The 24,550-nt window shown below is 42.8% G+C and overlaps 1 protein-coding gene across 1 annotated transcript; it reads right to left on the bottom strand.

The window, feature by feature from the left end:
- Nucleotides 1–14,867: 14,867 nt before the first annotated feature.
- On the bottom strand, nt 14,868–24,333 carry tmem101 (transmembrane protein 101). Its single transcript, XM_014179849.3, has 4 exons — nt 24,132–24,333; nt 17,441–17,621; nt 16,948–17,094; nt 14,868–16,633 (listed from the first exon to the last, which is right to left on the bottom strand). The coding sequence occupies exons 1-4, from the start codon at nt 24,260–24,262 to the stop codon at nt 16,325–16,327; spliced, it is 768 nt and encodes a 255-aa protein (XP_014035324.1). The 5' UTR covers nt 24,263–24,333; the 3' UTR covers nt 14,868–16,324.
- Nucleotides 24,334–24,550: the final 217 nt, after the last annotated feature.

Raw genomic sequence — 24,550 nt, 5'->3', positions numbered from 1 at the left:
CATTGTATAACATTTTGTCTTATACACTGCTCAAAAAAATAAAGGGAACACTTAAACAACACAATGTAACTCCAAGTCAATCACACTTCTGTGAAATCAAACTGTCCACTTAGGAAGCAACACTGATTGACAATATATTTCACATGCTGTTGTGCATATGGAATAGACAACAGGTGGAAATTATAGGCAATTAGCAAGACACCCCAATAAAGGAGTGGTTCGGCAGGTGGGGACCACAGACCACTTCTCAGTTCCTATGCTTCCTGGCTGATGTTTTGGTCACTTTTAAATGCTGGCGGTGCTTTCACTCTAGTGGTAGCATGAGACGGAGTCTACAACCCACACAAGTGGCTCAGGTAGTGCAGCTCATCCAGGATGGCACATCAATGCGAGCTGTGGCAAGAAGGTTTGCTGTGTCTGTCAGCGTAGTGTCCAGAGCATGGAGGCGCTACCAGGAGACAGGCCAGTACATCAGGAGACATGGAGGAGGCCGTAGGAGGGCAACAACCCAGCAGCAGGACCGCTACCTCCGCCTTTGTGCAAGGAGGAGCAGGAGAAGCACTGCCAGAGCCCTGCAAAATGACCTCCAGCAGGCCACAAATGTGCATGTGTCTGCTCAAAGGGTCAGAAACAGACTCCATGAGGGTGGTATGAGGGCCCGACGTCCACAGGTGGGGATTGTGCTTACAGCCCAACACTGTGCAGGACGTTTGGCATTTGCCAGAGAACACCAAGATTGGCAAATTCGCCACTGGCGCCCTGTGCTCTTCACAGATGAAAGCAGGTTCACACTGAGCACGTGACAGACGTGACAGAATCTGGAGACGCCGTGGAGAACGTTCTGCTGCCTGCAACATCCTCCAGTATGACCGGTTTGGCGGTGGGTCAGTCATGGTGTGGGGTGGCATTTCTTTGGGGGGCCGCACAGCCCTCCATGTGCTCGCCAGAGGTAGCCTGACTGCCATTAGGTACCGAGATGAGATCCTCAGACCCCTTGTGAGACCATATGCTGGTGCGGTTGGCCCTGGGTTCCTCCTAATGCAAGACAATGCTAGACCTCATGTGGCTGGAGTATGTCAGCAGTTCCTGCAAGAGGAAGGCATTGATGCTATGGACAGGCCCGCCCGTTCCCCAGACCTGAATCCAATTGAGCACATCTGGGACATCATGTCTCGCTCCATCCACCAACGCCACGTTGCACCACAGACTGTCCAGGAGTTGGCGGATGCTTTAGTCCAGGTCTGGGAGGAGATCCCTCAGGAGACCATCCGCCACCTCATCAGGAGCATGCCCAGGCGTTGTAGGGAGGTCATACAGGCACGTGGAGGCCACACACACTACTGAGCCTCATTTTTACTTGTTTTAAGGACATTACATCAAAGTTGGATCAGCCTGTAGTGTGGTTTTCCACTTTAATTTTGAGTGTGACTCCAAATCCAGACCTCCATGGGTTGATAAATTGGATTTTCATTGATTATTTTTGTGTGATTTTGTTGTCAGCACATTCAACTATGTAAAGAAAAAAGTATTTAATAAGATTATTTATTTCATTCAGATCTAGGATGTGTTGTTTAAGTGTTCCCTTTATTTTTTTGAGCAGTATATATTTTCACTTTGTCATATTGTTATCTTTTGAGGAATAATTTCTCATACAGCATATCATTAAGAAAATCTGTATTTTCCAGGCCCTATCATCCCTTTCTTTCCTGGAGAGGTTGGACCTGAGCTACAACCAGCTTCGGTGGCTCCTGCCTGACTTCTCCCACAGCCTGTCCTCTCTTCTGGAGCTCTGCCTAGACCAAAACAGCTGGACGTTCTGGGGCTGGAGAAGTTTGAGAACCTCAGGAAACTGCACCTCAGCCACAACCACCTCCTGGATGATGGCGCTCGGGGCCCTGAGGGACCTGTCCCGCCTCCGTCACCTCAACCTCCAGGTTGATATTTCATGTCATCTTGTTTGTCTTCAGTTCAGAATATGTGCAATTTGATTATTGTGTTGTCCTGAAACAATAAAAAATGAAATATTGAAAAAATATATAACCTGCAGGGGAACCAGGTCCCTGTCCCGAAAGAGGGTTTGCTGATGAGGCAGCAAGGTCTAGCGGTACTGCCAGTGTGTGCTATTAAAACCTGTTATGTGTATATTTTGGCCATTTAGTAAAATCTCTTATAATATATGCCATTTAGCAGACGCTTTTATCCAATACTTAATCATGTGTGCATACATTTTAGGTATGGGTGATCCCAGGAATCGAACCCACTACCCTGGCTTTACAAGCACCAAGCTCTACCAACTGAGCTTCAAATGACCTTATCAAGCTAAAACAAAATAATAAAATAAATTATTTAAAGGTAAACTTCACCGCTAGACACTTTGGAGTGTTTTTCTAGTCTCCCTACATAATTATGAGTGATGAGAGGGTGTTTCAGACATAATTATGCATTAGAGCTGTATTTTTTTTATTTTCACCCTGGGAGAGTTCAACCAATTGGTTATTTGATTGAGCCTGCTGTCTGATCTAAAAATGTATGGTGTCATATTTTAGAGCAATTATTGTGTTTCGCTGATTGCACGATTACATCACGCTAACAGCGAGTAGATATGGTTGGCCTTGATCAATAGAGACATTTTTTATTTTTTATTTTACCTTTATTTAACCAGGTAAGCTAGTTGAGAACAAGTTCTCATTTACAACTGCGACCTGGCCAAGATAAAGCAAAGCAGTGCGACAGAAACAACAACATGACCAGTGAGATATACCTGCTGGAGCGCGTGCTACGGGTGGGTGTTGTTATCGTGAGCTGAGATAAGGCGGAGCTTTACCTAGCATAGACTTATAGATGACCTGGAGCCAGTGGGTCTGGCGACGAATATGTAGCGAGGGCCAGCCGACTAGAGCATACAGGTCACAGTGGTGGGTGGTATAAGGCGCTTGGTAACGAAACGGATGCTGAGTAGAGTATTGGAAGCTATTTTGTAGATTACATCGCCGAAGTCGAGGATCGGTAGGACAGTCAGTTTTACTAGGGTAAGTTTGGCGGCGTGAGTGAGTGAAGGAGGCTTTGCTGTGAAATAGAAAGCCGATTCTAGATTTGATTTTGGATTGGAGATGTTTGATATGAGTCTGGAAGGAGAATTTATGGTCTCGCCAGACACCTAGGTATGTGTAGTTGTCCACGTATTCTAGGTCAGAACCGTCCAGAGTAGTGATGCTAGTCGGGCGGTCGGGTGCGGGCAGCGAACGGTTGAAAAGCATGCATTTGGTTTTACTAGCATTTAAGAGCAGTTGGAAGCCACGGAAGGAGTGTTGTATGGCATTGAAGCTCGTTTGGAGGTTAGTTAACACAGTGTCCAAAGAAGGGCCAGATGTATACAGAATGGTGTCGTCTGCATAGAGGTGGATCAGGGAATCACCCGCAGAAAGAGCGACATCGTTGATATATACAGAGAAAAGAGTCGGCCCGAGAATTGAACCCTGTGGTACCCCCATAGAGACTGCCAGAGGTCCGGACAACAGGCCCTCCGATTTGACACACTGAACTCTGTCTGAGAAGTCGTTGGTGAACCAGGTGAGGCAGTCATTTGAGAAACCAAGGCTGTTGAGTCTGCCGATAAGAATGCAGTGATTGACAGAGTCGAAAGCCTTGGCAAGGTTGATGAAGACGGCTGCACAGTACTGTCTTTTATCGATGCCGGTTATGATATTGTTTAGTACCTTGAGCGTGGCTGAGGTGCACCCATGACCAGCTCGGAAACTGGATTGCACAGCGGAGAAGGTACGGTGGGATTCGAAATGGTCAGTGATCTGTTTATTAACTTGGCTTTCAAAGACTTTAGAAAGGCAGGGCAGGATGGATATAGGTCTATAAGAGTTTGGGTCCATTGGATTTAACAATATTCCTATCTGCCAGGACATTGCAGGATATCTAGGTTGACTCATTTACCCTTGCTTTGTAAAGACTACATACAGCCTGACGGGAGCCATATTTCCAAGTTCCCACCCTTGAAGGCAGATTTTTCAAAATGGGGGCAGTACTAGTTTACAGGTTCACAGGAGCTATATTACCATGCAGTCACTGTCTATCCAAGATGTCTGAATAATTAGCTACAATGGCTGCTTCTGATGATTCATCTTTCCAAGAAGAGCTGGATGACACATTTTATTTGTTATATTCTTTTACATAGGAACATACAGACAGAATACACTTTAGAGGAGTTGAGACAGTGAGAAAAATAATTGCAAAACCAGCAAGCAGCGGCGGCAGCCTAGACCAGCTGGACCAGGACTCAGGAGGATAAATGACAAACGAGTAAGTTGTTTTGTGGTCGGTAGCTAGCTAGCAATATAAGCTCTCTTTTTACACAAGTCACTGTGACACTGGCAGTGTTGTTCAGTACAGTAACATTTGGTGATTGATTCAGCATAACGGGGCTTGCTAGTACCACTACCGGCCAAGATAACCAAGTTTGCTATACCTAAACTGTACTGTAGTCTAACGTTATAGCTAACTAGGCTCAGTGCCTCTTAGAAGAAAAACTGTAGAAATGTTTTGATGATGATGGGGGAGAGTAAAGGAATGACTTTGGCTTTGATTCATATTAGTCTTGGAATAACTATACGTGTGCGGTGTAACTAGCTAACAAACATGTGTCTGTGAGATGTCTCATTCATTACAGCCTTATTCTAAAATGGATGAAATCGGTTTTTTTGCCCCATCAATCTTCACACAATACCCCATAATGACAAAGCAAAAACAGGTTGGCATTTTTTCAAATTTATAAAAATAAACTGATATCACATTTACATAAGTATTCATATCCTTTACTCGGCACTTTATTGAAGCACCTTTGGCAGCGATTACAGCCTTGAGTCTTCTTTGGTATGACGGTACAAGCTTGCCACTCCTGTATTTGGGGAGTTCCTCCCATTCTTCTCTGCAGATCCTCTCAAGCTCTGTCAGGTTAGATGGGGAGCGTTGCTGAACAGATATTTTCAGGTCTCCAGAGATGTTTGATCGGGTTCAAATCTGGGCTCTGGCTGGGCCACTCAAGGACATTCAGAGACTTGTCCCAAAGCCACTCCTGCACTCCTGTTGGAAGGTGAACCTTGGCCCTAGTCTGAGGTCCTGAGTGTTCTGGAGCAGGTTTTCTTCAAGGATCTCTCTGTACTTCGCTCTGTTCATCTTTCCCTCGATCCTGACTAGTCTCCCAGTCCCTGCCGCTAAAAAACATCCCCACAGCATGATGCTGCCACCACCATGCTTCACCGTAGGGATGGTTCCAGGTTTCCTCCAGACATTACACTTGGCATTCATCAGACCAGAGAATCTTGTTTCTCATTGTCTGAGAGTCTTTTAGGTGCTGTCATGTGTTTTTACTGAGAAGTGGCTTCCGTGAGGGCACTCTACCATAAAGGCCTGATTGGTGGAGTGCTGCAGAGATGGCTGTCCTTCTGGAAGGTTCTCCTATCACCACAGAGGAACTCTGGAGCACTGTCAGAGTGACCATCGGGTTCTTGGTCACTTCCCTGACCAAGGCCCTTCTCCCCCGATTGCTCAGTTTGGCCAGGCGGCCAGCTCTAGTCTTGGTGGTTCCAAACTTCTTCCATTTAAAAATGATGGAGGCCACTGGGTTCTTGGGGACCTTCAATGCTAATATTTCTGGTACCCATCCCCAGTTCTGTGCCTCGACACAATCCCGTCTCGGAGCTCTATAGACAATTCCTTCGACCTCATGGCTTGGTTTTTGCTCTGTCAACTGTGGGAGCTTATAGACAGGTGTGTGCCTTTCCAAATCATGTCCAATCAATTGATTTTACCACAGGTGGACTCCAGTTGTAGAAACATCTCAAGGATGATCAATGGAAACAGGATGCACCTGAGCTCAATTTCGAGCAATGCTTATATAAATAAGGTATTTCTGTTTATTTTTTATCAATTTGCAATAAATAAATTAAAATTTAAAAACAGTTTTTGCTTTGTCATTATGGGGTATTGTGTGTAGATGAATGAAGAAAAAATGTATTGAATACATTTTAGAATAACATTCTTACCAGACCGCTTGCGATCAGGACACACAGGTTAAAATATCAAGATGAACTCTGAAACAACTATATTATTTGAGGACAGGTCGAAAAAGCAAACATTTATGGCAATTTAGCTAGCTAGCTTGCTGTTGCTAGCTTATTTGTCCTGGGATATGAACATTGGGTTGTTATTTTACCTGAAATGCACAAGATCCTCTACTCCGACAATTAATCCACAGATAAAAGGGAAAACAGAGTTTGTTTCTAGTAATCTCTCCTCCTTCAGGCTTCTTCTTCTTCTATGGACTTTATATGGCGGTTGGCCACCAACTTTAAGGTGCATTCCCACCACCAACTGGACTGGAGTGTGGACCTCAGTTCATCTTTCAATCACCCACGTGGGTATATGCTCCTAAAAAACAATGAGACACAAATAGAACCAAGTTTGCTGGCCATGGCAGAACACTGACATTCCTGTCTTGCAGGAAATCACGCACAGAATGAGGAGTATGGCTGGTGGCATTGTCATGCTGGAGGGTCATGTCAGGATGAGCCTGCAGGAAGGGTACCACATGAGAGAGGAGGATGTCTTCCCTGTAACACACAGCGTTGAGATTGCCTGCAATGACAACAAGCTCAGTCCGATGATGCTGTGACACACGGCCCCAGACCATGATTGACCCTCCACCTCCAAATCAATCCCGCTCCAGAGTACAGGCCTCGGGTGTAACGCTCATTCCTTCGAAAGACAAACGCAAATCTGACCATCACCCCTGGTGAGACAAAACCGCAACTCGTTAGTGAAGAGCACTTTTTGCCAGTCCTGTCTGGTCCAGCGATGGTGGGTTTGTGCCCATAGGTGACATTGTTGCCGGTGATGTCTGGTGAGGACCTGCCTTACAACAGTCTGAGCACTGATGGAGGGATTATGCGTTCCTGGTGTAACTCAGTTGTTGTTGCCATCCTGTACCTGTCCCGCAGGTATGATGTTCGGATGTACCGATCCTGTGCACGTGGTGTTACACGTGGTCTGCCACTGCGAGGATGATCAGCTGCCCGTCCTGTCTCCCTGGAGTTCTGTTTTAGGCATATCACAGTATGGACATTGCAATTTATTGCCTTGACCACATCTGCTGTCCTCATGCCTCCTTGCAGCATGCCTAAGGCACGTTCATGCAGATGAGCAGGGACCCTAGGCATCTTTATTTTTGTGTTTTTCAGAGTCAGTTGAAAGGCCTCTTTAGTGTCCTAAGTTTTCTTAACTGTGACCTTAATTGCTTACCGTCTGTAAACTGTTCGTGTCTTAACAACCATTCCACAGGTACATGTTCATTAATTGTTTATGGTTCGTTGAACAAGCATGGGAAACAGTGTTTAAACCCATTACAATGAAGATCTGTGAAGTTATTTGTATTTTTACGAATTATCTTTGAAAGATAGGGTCCTGAAAAAGGGACGTTTCTTTTTTTGCTGAATTTACTTATGTATTAGTTAGTCAGGGTAAGGTCAATCAATCAAGTGAAATTTCACCCTGGCTCTGCCACGGCATATAGTAATTACTGTAGTAACAACAATAAGTTTTTGTCATAAACATCAATATGATCAAAACCACAAGCTAGAACAAGTGCATTTTCCTTTCACTGGCAGTATCGGGAAGTTTCGACTTCCTGTTTATTCGTCTGTTCATAGTGAACCACAAGTCCAGCATTCATAGGGAATGCAGATACTGCCCGCTAGGTAGATGGAGCGTGCCCATAAACTTGGATAACTGTTTAACTACTTCGAACAACCAACACACAGTAATCTCAGAAGTTCTCTAGGCAAGATTTTCTTGAAAATGTTTGTTTTTCACAAACGTTTTTCATCATGCCTGTGTGGTGTTCTGTGTCTGGCTGTGCTAATTACAAACAAGCACAAGTCATCTTTCACTGTTCTACCTACCAGAGATTTGCCCCGATGCTGCCAGTGGCTTGCGGCTCTCAAGAATGATGCTTACGGTGGTGACCAAAGATTACCAGAGGGATTTTCAGGCTGAACTGATGGGGAATCCATTTAGACTACAGCTGAGAAGTGATGCAATACCATAATTTTTTTCCCTTCAAAACAGAAGATTGCCAATTAGATGTATCGCAACTTTAGCTAGCATGCTAGCCTAGTTGGACTAGGTAAGTTAGCTAGCTAACATTACAGTCCTGTATTGAACTTTGAAAGCCATCAGCTAAATCATATAGCTAGCTCGCCATCTTTTGGATACATACTGTCAATTTTACCTATGCCATGGTAGTCACAGACTGGTACCTTCAGCAGAGTAAACATGTTTGTTTGTTATATCTTTGACTAACATTAGCGACCATAAGCTAGCTACAGTGGGGGAAAAAAGTATTTGATCCCCTACTGATTTTGTACGTTTGCCCACTTACAAAGAAATGATCAGTCTATCATTTTAATACGTTTATTTGAACAGTGAGAGACAGATTAACAACAACAAAATCCAGAAAAAAACGCATGTCAAAAATGTTATAAAATGATTTGCATTTTAATGAAGGAAATAAGTATTTGACCCCTCTGCAAAACATGACTTAGTACTTGGTGGCAAAACCCGTGTTGGCAATCACAGAGGTCAGACGTTTCTTGTAGTTGGCCACCAGGTTTGCACACATCTCAGGAGGGATTTTGTCCCACTCCTCTTTGCAGATCTTCTCCAAGTCATTAAGGTTTCGAGGCTGACGTTTGGCAACTCAAACCTTCAGCTCCCTCCACAGATTTTTTTATGGGATTAAGGTCTGGAGACTGGCTAGGCCACTCCAGGACCTTAATGTGCTTCTTCTTGAGCCACTCCTTTGTTGCCTTGGCCGTGTGTTTTGGGTCATTGTCATGCTGGATTTCCCATCCAAGACCCATTTTCAATGCCCTGGCTGAGGGAAGGAGGTTCTCACCCAAGATTTGACGGTACATGGCCCCGTCCATCGTCCCTTTGATGCAGTGAAGTTGTCCTGTCCCCTTAGCAGAAAAACACCCCCAAAGCATAATGTTTCCACCTCCATGTTTGACGGTGGAGATGGTGTTCTTGGGGTCATAGGCAGCATTCCTCCTCCTCCAAACACGGCGAGTTGAGTTGATGTCAAAGAGCTCCATTTTGGTCTCATCTAACCACAACACTTTCACCAGTTGTCCTCTGAATCATTCAGATGTTCATTGGCAAACTTCAGACGGGCATGTATATGTATTCTTGAGCAGGGGGACCCTGCGGGCACTGCAGGATTTCAGTCCTTCACGGCGTAGTGTGTTACCAATTGTTTTCTTGGTGACTATGGTCCCAGCTGCCTTGATATCATTGACAAGATCCTCCCGTGTAGTTCTGGGCTGATTCCTCACCGTTCTCATGATCATTGCAACTCCACGAGGTGAGATCTTGCATGGAGCCCCAGGCCGAGGGATATTGACAGTTCTTTTGTGTTTCTTCCATTTGCGAATAATCGCACCAAATGTTGTCACCTTCTCACCAAGCTGCTTGGCGATGGTCTTGTAGCCCATTCCAGCCTTGTGTAGGTCTACAATCTTGTCCCTGACATCCTTGGAGAGCTCTTTGTTCTTGGCCATGGTGGAGAGTTTGGAATCTGATTGATTGATTGCTTCTGTGGACAGGTGTCTTTTTTACAGCTAACAAGCTGCGGTTAGGAGCACTCCCTTTAAGAGTGTGCTCCTAGTCTCAGCTCGTTACCTGTATAAAAGACACCTGGGAGCCAGAAATCTTTCTGATTGAGAGGGGGTCAAATACTTATTTCCCTCATTAAAATGCAAATCAATTTATAACATTTCTGACATGGGTTTTTCTCAATTTTTTTTGTTAATTATAGACTGATCCTTTCTTTGTCAGTGGGCAAACGTACAAAATCAGCAGGGGATCAAATAGTTTTTCCCCCCACTGTAATGTTAGCAAATAAGAGTAGCTCAATCTGGTAGCCATCTATTCCACCCTTGGCTGGAAAACAATCCGTTAGCAAAATCAACAATTCTATTTAGTAACTCCCTCTCTGTGTGTTGGTAGCAATGATGAATGTGTATAAATAGTCTATTTATGGTTAGTTGGTTCTCAGCAGACTAGCAACAAAGTTTATGCCACCATCTTGTCTATTTCAAGTCCACACCAAAGTGCCGCATGTCATGATGACAGACATCTGTCACGATCAATGACAGAAGACTTGAAATAGGCAAGATCGCAGCGTACCACATTGTTGGATTACTTCATGGCGCAAAAAGTATTTTAATAATGGAGCATTTTCTAAATTCAAACGGACTGCCTGCAACTGGACACATACATTTTGAGACTCCTATTTTCACAAATCGACGACGAAGACAACATCACCAAGCTAAGGTTGGTCAAAAATTATCTGTGCTACAGCAAACAGTACCTATCCTGTAACTCCCAGTAATGGACACCAAAAATCTTTGGTTAAATCACATTATTTGGTGTAATAGTCTGTAGCTAAGATAACTGGTGATCAGCAGATGAAGGTAGAGGTAGTCATGATGAAATTGCCTTTCACAAAGAAAAGAAAATACAGCATGATCAGTGCAGTAAAGTTCAGGGAATGCTTGTACAGCTGTGGGAGGAGTGTTGTCATGATCAAATTGTCATTCAGCTCCTCAAGTCGCCATCTGCTTGAAATCTTGAAATCCAGCATAATGTCCAATCCATCGAGAGGGATAAAGTTCACAAGATACGGTTCTGCTACAATGACACATGCAGGCAAAGGAATTATGTAAACCTAGCTTTAGGGGTCTGGTTGTAACTTTGTAGCTTCCTGTTTAATCAAATCAAAGTGTATTTGTCACGCGTGCCAAATACTACAGGTCTGTAGACCTTACAGTGAAAAGTTAACGGCTCTAACCAATAGTGCAAAAAAGGTATTAGGTGAACAATAGGTAAGTAAAGAAATAAAACAGTAAAAAGACAGTGAAAAATAACATTAGCAAGGCTATATACAGTAGCTAGGCTATATACAGACACCGGGTTAGTCAGGCTGATTGAGGTAGTATGTACATGTAGATATGGTTAAAGTCACTATGCATATATGATGAACAGAGAGTAGCAGTAGCGTAAAAGAGGGGTTGGTGGGTGGCAGGACACAATGCAGATAGCCCGGTTAGCCAATGTGTGGGAGCACTGGATGGTCGGGCCAATTGAGGTAGTATGTACATGAATGTATAGTTAAAGTGACTATGCATATATGATAAACAGAGAGTAGCGGCAGCGTAAAAAGAGGGGTGGGGTGGTGGGGGCACACAGTGCAAATAGTCCGGGTAGCCATTTGATTACCTGTTCAGGAGTCTTATGGCTTGGGGGTAAAAACTGTTGAGAAGCCTTTTTGTCCTAGACTTGGCACTCCGGTACCGCTTGCCATGCAATAGTAGAGAGAACAGTCGTTGACAATTTTTAGGGTCTTCCTCTGACACCGCCTAGTGTAGAGGTCCTGGATGGCAGGCAGCTTAGCCCCATTAGTAGCCATATCTAGGAGTAAAGAGAAGAGGTTTTACAAATCAGATACAACAGATGTCCAATTTGTAAAACCGCTTCTATTTTGTCATATGACTACCTCTAGTTGTTTAGCTAACTTAGCTATCCTGCTAGACTAGCTAGCTACCTAAGTTAGCAAACAGAAAAAGTATTTGATTCCCCCCCCCCACTGTTACACAGTAGTATGTTAGCCAGCAATACACACTATGGGTTTCAGTAGATTAACTAAAGTTAGCTAGCAGGTGGCTTGAAGGAAAAATAACTTACTTAGCCACTGTATTTGTCATCTGCCCACTGCACTAAGGATAGGAAACTCTATCACCACCGATAAACCCACTATAATTGAGAATTTCAATAAGCATTTTTCTACGGCTGGCCATGCTTTCCACCTGGCTACCCCTACCGCAGTCAACAGCACTGCACCCCCCACAGCTACTCGCCCAAGCCTTCCCCATTTCTCCTTCTCCCAAATCCATTCAGCTGATGTTCTGAAAGAGCTGCAAAATATGGACTCCTACAAATCAGCCGGGCTAGACAATCTGGACCCTTTCTTTCTAAAATGATCTGCCGAAATTGTTGCAACCCCTATTACGAGCCTGTTCAACCTCTCTTTCGTGTCATCTGAGATTCCCAAAGACTGGAAAGCAGCTGCTGTCATCCCCTCTTCAAAGGAGGGGACACTCTTGACCCACACTGCTACAGACCTATATCTATCCTACCCTGCCTTTCTAAGGTCTTCGAAAGCCAAGTCAACAAACAGATTACCGACCATTTCGAATCCCACCGCACCTTCTCCGCTATGCAATCTGGTTTCAGAGCTGGTCATGGGTGCACCTCTGCCACACTCAAGGTCCTAAACGATATCGTAACCGCCATCGATAAGAAACAATACTGTGCTGCCGTATTCATTGACCTGGCCAAAGCTTTCGACTCTGTCAATCACCACATCCTCATCGGCAGACTCAATAGCCTTGGTTTCTCAAATGATTGCCTCGCCTGGTTCACCAACTACTTCTCTGATAGAGTTCAGTGTGTCAAATCGGAGGGCCTGTTGTCCGGACCTCTGGCAGTCTCTATGGGGGTGCCACAGGGTTCAATTCTTGGGCCAACTCTTTTCTCTGTATACATCAATGATGTCACTCTTGCTGCTGGTGAGTCTCTGATCCACCTCTACGCAGACGACACCATTCTGTATACTTCTGGCCCTTCTTTGGACACCGTGTTAACAACCCTCCAGACGAGCTTCAATGCCATACAACTCTCCTTCCGTGGCCTCCAACTGCTCTTAAATACAAGTAAAACTAAATGCATGCTCTTCAACCGATCACTGCCTGCACCTGCCCGCCTGACCAGCATCACTACTCTGGACGGTTCTGACTTAGAATATGTGGACAACTACAAATACCTAGGTGTCTGGTTAGACTGTAAACTCTCCTTCCAGACTCACATCAAACATCTCCAATCCAAAGTTAAATCTAGAATTGGCTTCCTATTTCGCAACAAAGCATCCTTCACTCATGCTGCAAAACATACCCTCGTAAAACTGACCCTCCTACCGATCCTCGACTTCGGCGATGTAATTTACAAAATAGCCTCCAATACCCTACTCAACAAACTGGATGCAGTCTATCACAGTGCCATCCATTGTCACCAAAGCCCCATATACTACCCACCACTGCGACCTGTACGCTCTCGTTGGCTGGCCCTCGCTTCATACTCATCGCCAAACCCACCGGCTCCAGGTCATCTACAAGACCCTGCTAGGTAAAGTCCCCCCTTATCTCCGCTCACTGGTCACCATAGCAGCACCCACCTGTAGCACGCGCTCCAGCAGGTATATCTCTCTGGTCACCCCCAAAGCCAATTCCTCCTTTGGCCGTCTCTCCTTCCAGTTCTCTGCTGCCAATGACTGGAACGAACTACAACAATCTCTGAAACTGGAAACACTTATCTCCCTCACTAGCTTTAAGCACCAGCTGTCAGAGCAGCTCACAGATCACTGCACCTGTACATAGCCCATCTATAATTTAGCCCAAACAACTACCCCTTCCCCTACTGTATTTATTTTGCTCCTTTGCACCCCATTATTTGTATTTCTACTTTGCACTTTCTTCTACTACAAATCTACCATTCCAGTGTTTTACTTGCTATATTGTATTTATTTGCCACCATGGCCTTTTTGCCTTTACCTCCCTTATCTCACCTAATTTGCTCACATTGTATATAGACTTATTTTTCTACTGTATTATTGACTGTATGTTTGTTTTACTCCATGTGTAACTCTGTGTTGTTGTATGTTGTCGAACTGCTTTGCTTTATCTTGGCCAGGTCGCAATTGTAAATGAGAACTTGTTCTCAACTTGCCAATCTGGTTAAATAAAGGTGGAAAAAAAAAAAAAAAGGAAAAAATAAATAAATAAAAAATCAGCTGTAAATGAGCTTCTAGCTAAATCCAAGTCTTCAATTTCCAATCCGCTTCACTATATCTGGTTGAAACATGGTCAAATGTCACCATGTAGCTAATAGAACATAAAAAAATGCTCATTTGTCAAATTCATGTTGATGAAAGGAATTACTTGAAGTCATTGCCGTCTGGTCAAGTCCTTCAATTTTTCCCAAAGGATTGTGTCCCTTTCAAAAAAGCCAGCCTTGGGGTAGGGATGTGGCCAGAGCACGAAGCACTGCCCCACCCGAGTTGTAGTCTTTCAGAGACTGGAAAAAATGTCAGCTTGTATATTTAGCCATTCATCCTCTGATAGGAACCTCGCTAAAAGACATCCAATGGCTCTATCGAACAAGGACAACCATATCTACACGCACAAAAACGCATAGAGCGATCAGTATAACAGTCTTCACGAAATGCCACAAAGCAGGACTACATTTATTTATCCAACTTCCCAACAGGGTGGGGGGGCCTAGCCCCCCTCTGGACCATCCCCCAGCCATCCTCACATACTTTGTGCCCCCTCAGATTTTTGAGGTACATGACACCCTTAGATATTTCTACCATTTGTCCATGAGTTCAGGTAATCACTAGTTACCACTGACACAAAGTTCAAATTGGCTGTCGTCAAAATGCATGCAATCTAAAATAAGCTTTTTGGTCTTAATTTAAGGTTAGTCATAAGTTTAGCAGTGTGGTTAAGGTTAGGTTTAAAATCTGATTTTAAGAGACATTGTAGAAATAGGCCGGGTTTATGACTTTGTTACTGTGGTAACTAATGACAATCGTCAGGTCTTTTCTGATTTCGTTGTGCATAAAAATATAGCTTGATAAATAATTAAATACTATTGTGAAAAGTGAATATACAGACTACACAATATACAAAACCAAACCAGTAGTTGTTTATTTAGTTGTATGACAACCTACACTCAGGAATGTCGTCAGGAATGAAAACAAATGATATTCAAAAATAAATATGATCCTATATTCATATTGCATTAGGTACAAAAGGAGTACACTGTAGTTCTATTATTTGATAGGAAATATGCAAAATGTCAAGTTACCCCTAATTTGTTACCATAAATTGCAGTAAAACATTTGACAATTAAACCACGATATAACCCCCCAAATACTCAAACTGAAATCTGCTATAGCCATATCTAAATACCAGGTTTCAAATCATCATTTATTTTTTACATAATTCTAGCTATACATTAAATATACTGAACAAAAATATAAACGCAACATGTAAAACTGAAATAAAACATCCCAGAAATGTTCCATACTCACAAATCTAATTTCTCTCAAAACTTAATCATGTTAGTGAGCATTTCTCCTTTGCCAAGATAATCTAACCACATAACAGGTGTGGCATATCAAGAAGCTGATTAAACAGCATTGTCATTATACAGGAGCACCTTGTGCTGGGGACAATAAAAGACCACTTTAAAATGTGCAGTTGTGTCAATCAACAGAATGCCACAAATGTCTCAAGTTTTGAGGTAGCGTGCAATTGGCATGCTGATTACAGGAATGTCCACTAGAGCTCTTTCCAGAGAATGTAATGTTCATTTCCCTTCCATAAGCCACCAACATCGTTTTAGAGAATTTGGCTGTACGTCCAACGGGCCACACAACCACAGACCCACGTGTAACCATGCCGGCCCAGGACCTCCACATCCGGCTTCTTCACCTGCGGGATCGTCTGAGACCAGCCATCCAGACAGCTGTTGAAACTGAGTATTTCTGTCTGTAATAAAGCCCTTTTGTGGGGAAAACTTATTCTGATTGGCTGTGCCTGGCTCTCCAGTGGGTGGGCTTATGCCCTCGCCTGTGAAATCCATAGGTTAGGGCCTAATTTATTTATTTGAAGTCACTGATTTCCTTATGAACTGTAAAATAGTTAATTGTTGCATTCTATATTTTTGTTCAGTATATAAAAAAAAAAATCTACGGGGCTCATGTCTATTTTTTGCAGAAGCAAAGTTGGACAGGTAGTTAACGATAAGGTCTACCCACATAGCTGTCTGTAAGGCAGGGATTAGCGTCCAATCACCATGTATCTCCTGCTGTAAGTGAGGATCAGTTCATCTGAGGATCCAAAAAGACTGTACAAGTCTCACATGGCACCTTATTCCCAATATAGTGCACTACTTTTGACCAGGTGGCACCCTATTCCCAATATAATGCACTACTTTTGGCCAAAGCTTTGGTCAAAAGTAGTGCAATATATAGGGAATAGGGTGCCATTTGAAACACAAAAATGTAGCTTCAGTCACATGTTAAGTAGTGGCCTCCCTTCTGATAGACCTCAGTCTGCCAAAGTGTCCATTCCATTCAACCGTCTGTAGCCAGAATCAGCACAGCCCCGAATATACCCACGTTATGCCCCATCAGCTTCAACTGGTTCCAGAACTCTACATGGCGCGTGTTGTGCCAGTAGCCCAGGTTACCGTCGATGAAGAGCAGGATGAGGGGCAGAACCACGGCCAGGATCTGTGAAGCGAGGCGGATATAACAGCCAGAGAGGAAGGCCAGGGCCAGCACTCCAAACAGCACCACCAGTAGCATTAGGGTGATCTCCCCACCAGGGATGTGGTTCAGGTAGGCCATCCTGTCCTCTTTACTGTGCTGGAGGGAGTACACCTGGTGGAGGGAACACAGCGCTGCATTGAGTTGTTATTTAGGCTGCTACTGTATATTTGTTGGACTCACCATTCAGTTTATTGCACCTATTTGTACAATGATTTGATCTCTCTCGCTCTCATATCGGATTAGGACACAAATGTCAAACTTGACACTGGGCTATTTAAATCAGGGAAAATCTAGGCCTTTTGTTATCCAGGTTTCTAGGTCTGCAGTAATTGAATTTAAGGATGGAGGAAGGGGATTCCCATCACAGTGCTTCTTTCTAGGTCAAACACTGTAGCTAAATCACTGAAGTAGGTTGTTTGTCTTACCATACAGATGAGGTAGACCCCTATGAAGACCTGTCCGGTGGACTGCAGCGATCTGGTGCGATGTTTCTGTCTGTATACCTCCCCCGCACCACTGGCTAGGACCAGGAAACCCCCGATGATAGCCAGGGTTCTTGAGTACATCCTTACCTACAGGATCACACAAGACACAGAATGTCAGTTGAGCATTCCTAGAGATGTAGTGAAGGGGGGGTGCAAACACTAAATTTCTTCAACACAATGTTTTAATTCATCCTAAAATAGGATAATCTTAGTCATGTCAGGTTTTTTTGGCCCAGCACCCAGTATTAACCCATAAAAAGTTGACTAAATAGAGCCCACTATTCATTGTCTTTCGACAAGTGGTGTCATTCCATCACAATGCACAGTTCTCAATGTCGACGGAGTTGTCACGCTCCACAAAACATTTCTTACCCCCAGGATACTTCAACTAGAGTTGTCACACTATCTACTCCTCCTCACAGGCAGTACTCACCTTCAGCCAGTCACTATAGTGCACTTGTTCACCAATATAAGAAGCGTAGGTGCTGACAGCTAACTGTATGGCGGCCCCCAGTGCAAACCACCTCCTCTTCACCCCAAAGGACATGAAGCTGGCACAAAGAACTGATGCCCCCATGTCAAAGTACAGGTAGGGAACCTGGATGTCAGGTTTCCTGGAGATGAAGAAAAAAAGCACATTTATTACAACGCTGAAATGGTTAAATATTCAAAAATCAATGTTCAAATCAACTAATTGATTACACTCATGGTTAACAATAGCTATGATTTCATACCTCCAAAGACAATGATTTGTCTCACCTAGCTACCTTAAAGTGGAACTGACAGCGTTTTAACTACATTGCAGATATGAAACAAACATACAATCATAAATCAGTCAAAAATATCACATTTCCAGTTTATGCTACAAAACCAACTTTATAAGAGGTTATAAAAAGAGGTTATATTTGACTCAATTCCATGACGTACAGTAAGGCATTGTTGGCAGTAGTCTCGGGTGGTTTACTGTGTATACACACACCGGGGTATTTGGAAAAAGCCATGGGATGCTTTTCAATACCGTTGAAACTATTTATTTGAAGTTTAATACATTTTGAATAATTGTAGCTACTTTAAGTAAATACCTGCAGTCAACTTGTGCAATATGTTAGGAGATAAAGAACATTGCGTTCTTCATTTCAGCTGTCACATTGTGAAGTTTACGGTAGTCCCCAGTCAAGCACACGACAAGAGACCGGAGCCTTGTGAGTCACAACTGCTTGCCAGCTAGATATCTTAGAACTATTAAATTAACTGTCTAAAATGTGCTAAATGCTCTGCAGTTGTGCATTTGGTTTGCTAATTTAGTAGCTAGACAGTTAAGTGTTTACGTTCTTTCAAATTCAAACATTTGCTTGGTAACAGTAATCACCTTGGCTCCTTGCTGCACTCGCATAACTGGTAGTCAGCCTGCCACGCAGTCTCCTTGTAGAGTGCAATGTAATCGGCCATGATCGGTGTCCAAAAATGCCGCTTACCGATTGTTATGAAAACTTGAAAATCGGCCCTAATTAAAATCGGCCATTCCGATTAATTTGGGCCGAATTCAAGACTACCAGACCTAAGGCTCGTATTTCTGTGTGTTATTATATTATAATTAAGTCTATGATTTGATAGAGCAGTCTGACTGAGCGGTGGTAGGCAGCAGCAGGCTCGTAAGCATTCATTCCAACAGCACTTTACTGCGTTTGCCAGCAGCTCTTCGCAACGCTTCAAGCATTACACTGTTAATTACTTGAAGCCTATCAACTCCCGAGATTAGGCTGGCAATACTAAAGTGCCTATAAGAACATCCAATAGTCAAAGGTATATGAAATACAAATGGTATAGAGCGAAATAGTCCTATAATAACTACAACCTAAATCTTCTTACCTGGGAATATTCAAGACTCATGTTAAAAGGAACCAACTTTCATATGTTCTCATGTTCGAGCAAGGAACTTAAACGTTAGTTTTACATGGCACATATTGCACTTTTACTTTCTCTTCCAAAACTTTGTTTTTGCATTTTTTAAACCAAATTTAACATGTTTCATTATTTATTTGAGACTAAATTGATTTTATTGATGTATTATATTAAGTTAAAATAAGTGTTCATTGTTTATTCAGTATTGTTGTAATTGTCATTATTACAAATATAAATAAATAAATAAATAAATATATATATATATATATATATATATATATATATATATATATATATATATATATAAAATAATATTCGGCTTTTTTTGGTCCTCCAATAATCAGTATCGGTGTTGAAAAATCATAATTGGTCGACCTCTAATCCTGAGCCTTGATGGCTAATATTTGCTTCGTGCGTGTAGAAAACTGTAGTTTGAGTTACTTGTGTAGTGTAGGTCAGAAAATATACAAACATTTTCAATGCAGCCATTAGCATTTTCTATGGGATTTGACATGTACATGTTAGCTTTGCTAACCTTCGGATTACAGAGTATCAGTGGGGTATGAAAACAGCGCCCCTTGTGTTCAGTGCCGGTATTACCAATATCCCGGTATGGCTCAAGGTCGGTATGACAATCTGGATACCGCCAAAGCCTAGTTGGCAGAATAGATGGATGCAGTTCAATGCGTGATTAATATAATTCACCAATACATTCCTTGGTAGTCCAAAAAATATTGCTCTCAGGTTGTAAATCACAGCTGGCCTGGTACATCGTTTGCTGACTCCACCCAGTCAGGATGCACTGTTTTAGATTCAATTACTTAATATTTTGGACAAAAACCGACGAATGTAACTAAGACTGGGAATGGCAATACAAATCAATCTAGCAAGGGCAATGATCACAAGTCAGTCAAAATGTTGCTAATAGGCTAGTGTATATTTATATAATTATTTATTTAGCAAGCTAAAAATCACAGCGCATAACGTTAGCTAGCTAGCTGCTGGGAGGATGTCTTGTTATTGGAGGAGTGGGTGAGTGACCTAATTTTTCCCCCTCATCGTTTTTCAGTGGCTCAGCTAGAGTTGGTTAGCTAGCAAGAAATTAGGGATTTTCTTAAAACTGCATGGTTGGTTAAGGGCTTGTAAGTAAGCATTTCACTGTAAGGTCTACACCTGTTGTATTCGGCGCATGTGACAAATCACCTGGAAATGTGAATTGCTTTGCTAGCTAGTTATGTTGAACGACTATTCAGGGTGTGTTCGTAAATTCACTCAGGCCATCTACTTCGATTTCAGAGCACTCTCGGTTAAGTGTGCCAGAGCGCAGAATACCTGATGATTTTACAAACGCACAACATCAACTGAATATGACCGGTGTCAGTAAAGTCTGCACAAAAAGTTATTAAATTGTTGCCAGTAGCAGTTGGTCACTAACACTCTAGATAACATGTAAACAGCCTAACCAGCTCTGCCAGGGCGAGTGAAATGGCCAGAATGAGGTGATCTCTCATTTGTGTCTGGAAGGACTGTTGCTCGCAAGCTAGCCAACTTTAGCCAGTTAGCTAAAGTTGAGTGTCCAGTGTGAATTTATGAACAGACACTCTGACGACGCTCTGAACGTAGGAACGAACCAGAGAGCACTGACACACTAAAGGCAATTTACGACCGCACCCTTAGTCGTAAGTCAAATTTATTTTGGCCTCGATCAAAATGGGCGGGCAGGCAGAGAAGTTCCCATTCAGTTGTCAAAATGTGGTTTGGGACAAGCATGCATGGGCAGGCAAGCTGCAGAAGGGCGAGCAGGCTACTATTCCAAATCGTTTATCGGTGCAATTTTAAAGGCAAACTAACTGAAAGAGTTTGAGAGGGTTTATCTAATGTTCGTTTGTTAGATTTTAGCTAATCTCGCTCTGGCTAGCATTAGCACAATTGAGAGCATCCTGTTGGGCTGCATCACCGCCTGGTACGGCAACTGCACCGCCCTCAACCGCAAGGCTCTCCAAACGGTGGTGCGGTCTGCACAACGAATCACCAGGGGCAAACTACCTGCCCTCCAGGACACCTACAGCAGCCGATGTCACAGGAAGGCCAAAAAGATCATCAAGGACAACAACCACCCGAGCCACTGCCTGTTCACCCCGCTACCATCCAAAAGAGACTGAAAAACAGCTTTCTCAAGGCCATCAGACTGTTAAACATCCATCACTAACACAGAGGCTGCTGCCTAAAAACAGACTTGAAATCATTGGCCACTTTAATAAATGGATCACTAGTCACTTTAAAAATGCCAATTTAACAATGTTTACATATCTTGCATTACTCATCTCATATGTACAGTTGAAGTCAGAAGTTTACATACACCTAGGTTGGTGTCATTAAAACTCGTTTTTCAACCACTCCACAAATTTCTTGTTAACAAACTATAGGTTTTGGCAAGTCGGTTAGGACATCTACTTTGTGCATGACACAAGTAATTTTTCCAACAATTGTTTACAGACAGATTTTTTCACTTATAATTCACTGTATCACAATTCCAGTGGGTCAGCAGTTTACATACACTAAGTTGACTGTGCCTTTAAAAAGCTTGGAAAATTCCAGAAAATGTCATGGCTTTAGAAGCTTCTGATAGGCTTATTGATATCATTTGAGTCAGTTGGAGGTGTACCTGTGGATGTATTTCAAGGCTTACCTTCAAACTCAGTGCCTCTGCTTGACATCATGGGAAAATCAAAAGAAATCAGCCAAGATCTCATCCTTGGGAGCAATTTCCAAATGCCTGAAGGTACCACGTTCATTTGTACAAACAATAGTACGCAGGTATAAACACCATGGGACCACACAGCCGTCACACCGCTCAGGAAGGAGACGTGTTCTGTCTCCTAGAGGTGAACGTATTTTGGTGCGAAAAGTGCAAATCAATCCCAGAGCAACAGCAAAGGACCTTCTGAAGATGCTGGAGGAAACGGGTACAAAAGTATCTATATCCACAGTAAAACGAGACCTATATCCGGCATAACCTGAAAGGCCGCTCAGCAAGGAAGAAGCCACTGCTCCAAAACCGCCATAAAAAAAGCCAGACTACGGTTTGCAACTGCACATGGGGACAAAGATCGTACTTTTTGTAGAAATGTCCTCTGGTCTGATGAAACAAAAATAGAACTGTTCTTTGGCCATAATGACCATCGTTATGTTTGGAGGGGAAAAGGGGGAGGCTTGCAAGCCCGAAGAACACCATCCCAACCGTGAAGCACGGGGGTGGCAGCATCATGTTGTGGGGGTGCTTTGCTGCAGGAGGGACTGGTGCACTTCACAAAATAGATGGCATCATGAGGCAGGAACATTATGTGGCTATATTGAAGCAACATCTCAAGACATCAGTCAGGAAGTTAAAGCATGGTCGCAAATGGGTCTTCCAAATGGACAATGACCCCAAGCATACTTCCAAAGTTGTGGCAAAATGGCCTAAGGACAACAAAGTCAAGGTATTGGAGTGGCCATCACAAAGCCCTGACCTCAATTCCATTGAAAATTTGTGGGCAGAACTGAAAAAGCGTGTGCGAGCAAGGCCTACAAACCTGACTCAGTTACACCAGCTCTGTCAGGAGGAATGGGCCAAAATTCACCCAACTTATTGTGGGAAGCTTGTTGAAGGCTACCTGAAACGTTTGACCCAAGTTAAACAATTTAATCGCAATGCTACGAAATACTAATTGAGTATGTAAACTTCTGACCCACTGGGAATGTGATGAAGGAAATAAAAGCGGAAATAAATCTCTACTATTATTCTGACATTTCACATTCTTAAAATAAAAGTGATTCTAACTGACAAGGAATTTTTACTAGAATTAAATGTTAGGAATTGTGAAAAACTGAGTTTAAATGTATATGGCTAAACTTCCAACTTCAACTGTATATATTGTATTTTATACCATCTATTGCATCTTGCCTACGCCGCTTTGTCATTGCTCAACCATATATTTATATGTAGATATTCTTATTCCATTCCTTTACTTAGATGTGTGTTAGGTAGTAGTGGAATTGTTAGATATCGCTGCACTGTTGGAACTAGAAGCACAAGCATTTCGCTACACTCGCAATAACATCTGCTAACCATGTGTATGTGGCCAATAAAATGTGATTTGTTGATGTGCGTAACTGGTTGTTTGAGCAATAGGACTGAAGTTCCCAAATAGAAGAGGACTCCTGTGGTATTTATATATTTGCAGAAATCTATTCATGTGAATGTGTTCTAATGATCTAAAGTTGCTCTGTTGCTACTTCATGTAAACACACAATCCAGTTCAAAGTTAATGGATGGCAGGCCTATGTGGAAAATGGTTTATTTGCATATAGGCCTATTGTAGCTCTGATTGGATATGGCACACTGGTCTGTATAGACTCCGGCCCTGGACAAGACAGGTGTTTTAATTAGGTTTTATTTACTGCAGTGTCTGTTAAATTGTCCAAACAAAACAGCCACTTCCCACTCTATATTGCTATAGAATTTTCACAAATGCTGTACTATACGTAATTCCCAAATATTCTATGAATTTATGAAAATTACCATATAGTGCTGGCTTGTCAGAAAATGTAACAAAAAACAACACGTAATATTATTCCTGGGGGTGTATATGAACAGATTTTAATACGATTTCATGTTAAAATGCTGTTAGTTCCACTTTAAACTGAATACACTAACTGTAAATCGCTCTGGATAAAGCATCTCCTTAATGACTAAAATATTAAGGACTTGGCATTCTTCGAAAAAAAAACAATACATCAATGAATGGCTTATATGCCATGTGAGAAGATAAGCCACGCAGTCACTGTTACTATATATTTACAGTAGTAGACCATATGACTTGATCAAAGTAAGGTAACTGGAGACTCCACCAGCTAGATTACAGGGTGGTACACTCCTATTTAAAGATTACAGAAATATCACCCTGCCATAACTAGAGCCAGATGGCTCACAATCCCGGAAGTTGTAGCTTCTGTAGTTCTATGTTCTTTTACGCTACTAAATAACCACGTTCATAACCCAGAAAACGGTACCTGGCATAGAAAAGCCACACTAGTGTAGTAAATATGTCTGTCAATAATGTAGCTCAACTAACAAGCAAAGTGACGCTGTAAAGCCAACCCTCAGTTTAGCCGATTAGCGGCTAGCCGACGTCTGCAGAAACGTGACCAGTACTCACATACATATCCACCGCGCTTACCTTTTTACATCCGCGCGCTCAGCAAAGAGCATCAGCATTGTAAAGCAGTTCCAGAAACCAAATCGGGTCAAAATAAAGGCGCCAAATTGACAGAGGCGCCGGAGAACTTGCCTACTGCTAGGGGCTGCCATTATTGTTACTACAGTGTTACGCCAGCAGTGGGCATAAACTTCACAACTTCCTGTCTAGAATTTTCGATAATTTTCAAAATAGAAGTTTACCATATTACATTAAAGGTAGACTCCGCGCAACGCGCATGGGCACGTCCAAGCGGATCACTTTTGTCGCCTATCAAAGTGTGTTGCATTATGGGGATACAAATTGTCTGGCTTGTCGACTGCATGAACTTTACAAAAACCATGTCAAAGGTCATGAAGTTGACCGCAGTCGACTGCAAGTTTCTGCAGTTGCTCTTCACC

The sequence above is a fragment of the Salmo salar genome, chromosome 28, assembly GCF_965601325.2.
Source record: "Salmo salar chromosome 28, fSalSal1, whole genome shotgun sequence".
In the NCBI taxonomy this organism is placed as follows: Eukaryota; Metazoa; Chordata; class Actinopteri; order Salmoniformes; family Salmonidae; genus Salmo; species Salmo salar.
This window is presented reverse-complemented; position numbering and strand designations above follow the sequence as displayed.

Bases quoted from the DNA above. Each gene is read 5' to 3' on its own strand.
- tmem101 (XM_014179849.3), bottom strand. From the start codon at position 24,262: ATGGCAGCCCCTAGCAGTAGGCAAGTTCTCCGGCGCCTCTGTCAATTT. The intron at 17,622-24,131 runs GTAAGCGCGGTG...CTTCATCTCCAG, and splicing joins GAGCGCGCGGATGTAAAAAG to GAAACCTGACATCCAGGTTC. The intron at 17,095-17,440 runs GTGAGTACTGCC...GTGATCCTGTAG, and splicing joins ACTATAGTGACTGGCTGAAG to GTAAGGATGTACTCAAGAAC.